At 75.7% G+C, this 567-nt stretch overlaps 1 protein-coding gene across 1 annotated transcript in view; it reads left to right on the top strand.

Annotated features, from left to right (window-relative positions):
- The window catches only part of WDR35 (WD repeat domain 35), a 58,667-nt gene continuing 58,100 nt past the window's right edge, over positions 1–567 (top strand). The window contains exon 1 of the mRNA XM_027855627.1: positions 1–90. Within this exon, the coding sequence (XP_027711428.1) occupies positions 67–90 (24 nt within the window). The 5' untranslated portion in view covers positions 1–66. The remainder of the gene's footprint in view (positions 91–567) is intronic.

Genomic DNA, 567 nt, shown 5'->3' with positions numbered 1-567 from the left:
GGGCCTGAGGAAGCTAGCCCCCTCCCCCGCCGCCCCCCCCCCGAGGCTCCTGGGCCCCCCAGCACCATGTTCATCTACCTCAGCAAAAAGGTGGGGGCGCGGGGGGCGGCGGGGAAACTGAGGCACCGCGGGCCAGCCCGCAGCCCCTCTCCCGGGGAACTCCCCCCATTGGCAGGGGACGGCCGGGTCTGAGCCGCGAAGTGCGCGGTGGGGGGCCCCAGGGCCTTGGCCGGGGCTCCCCTTGGCCATAACCCGCCAGCTGCGCAGCCCGCGGCCCGGAACGAGGTCTGGGGGTTTCAGGGGGTGGTCGCAGACTGAGCACCTACTGTGTGCTGGGGCCGTGACCGTGGAAGTGGGGTCCCCTTGGGGCGCTGCGCTTCCGGGCCCCCTCCAGGTCTGCCCGCGGGCTTCGCTCCCAGAGGGGCGGGGCCGCCCCCGCACTCCCCCTCCGGGTCTGACGGGGGGTGGGGGTGGGGCACGTCCCTGGGGTCCCCGGGCCCCCCCATTCCCACCCGCCCGTCTGCGGGATGAGGCCTCTGGGGAGGCTGCCCTGGGGAGCCCCCCTGA

Source organism: Vombatus ursinus, unplaced genomic scaffold, assembly GCF_900497805.2.
Source record: "Vombatus ursinus unplaced genomic scaffold, bare-nosed wombat genome assembly UNPS02010980.1, whole genome shotgun sequence".
NCBI classification, from domain to species: Eukaryota; Metazoa; Chordata; class Mammalia; order Diprotodontia; family Vombatidae; genus Vombatus; species Vombatus ursinus.
This window is presented reverse-complemented; position numbering and strand designations above follow the sequence as displayed.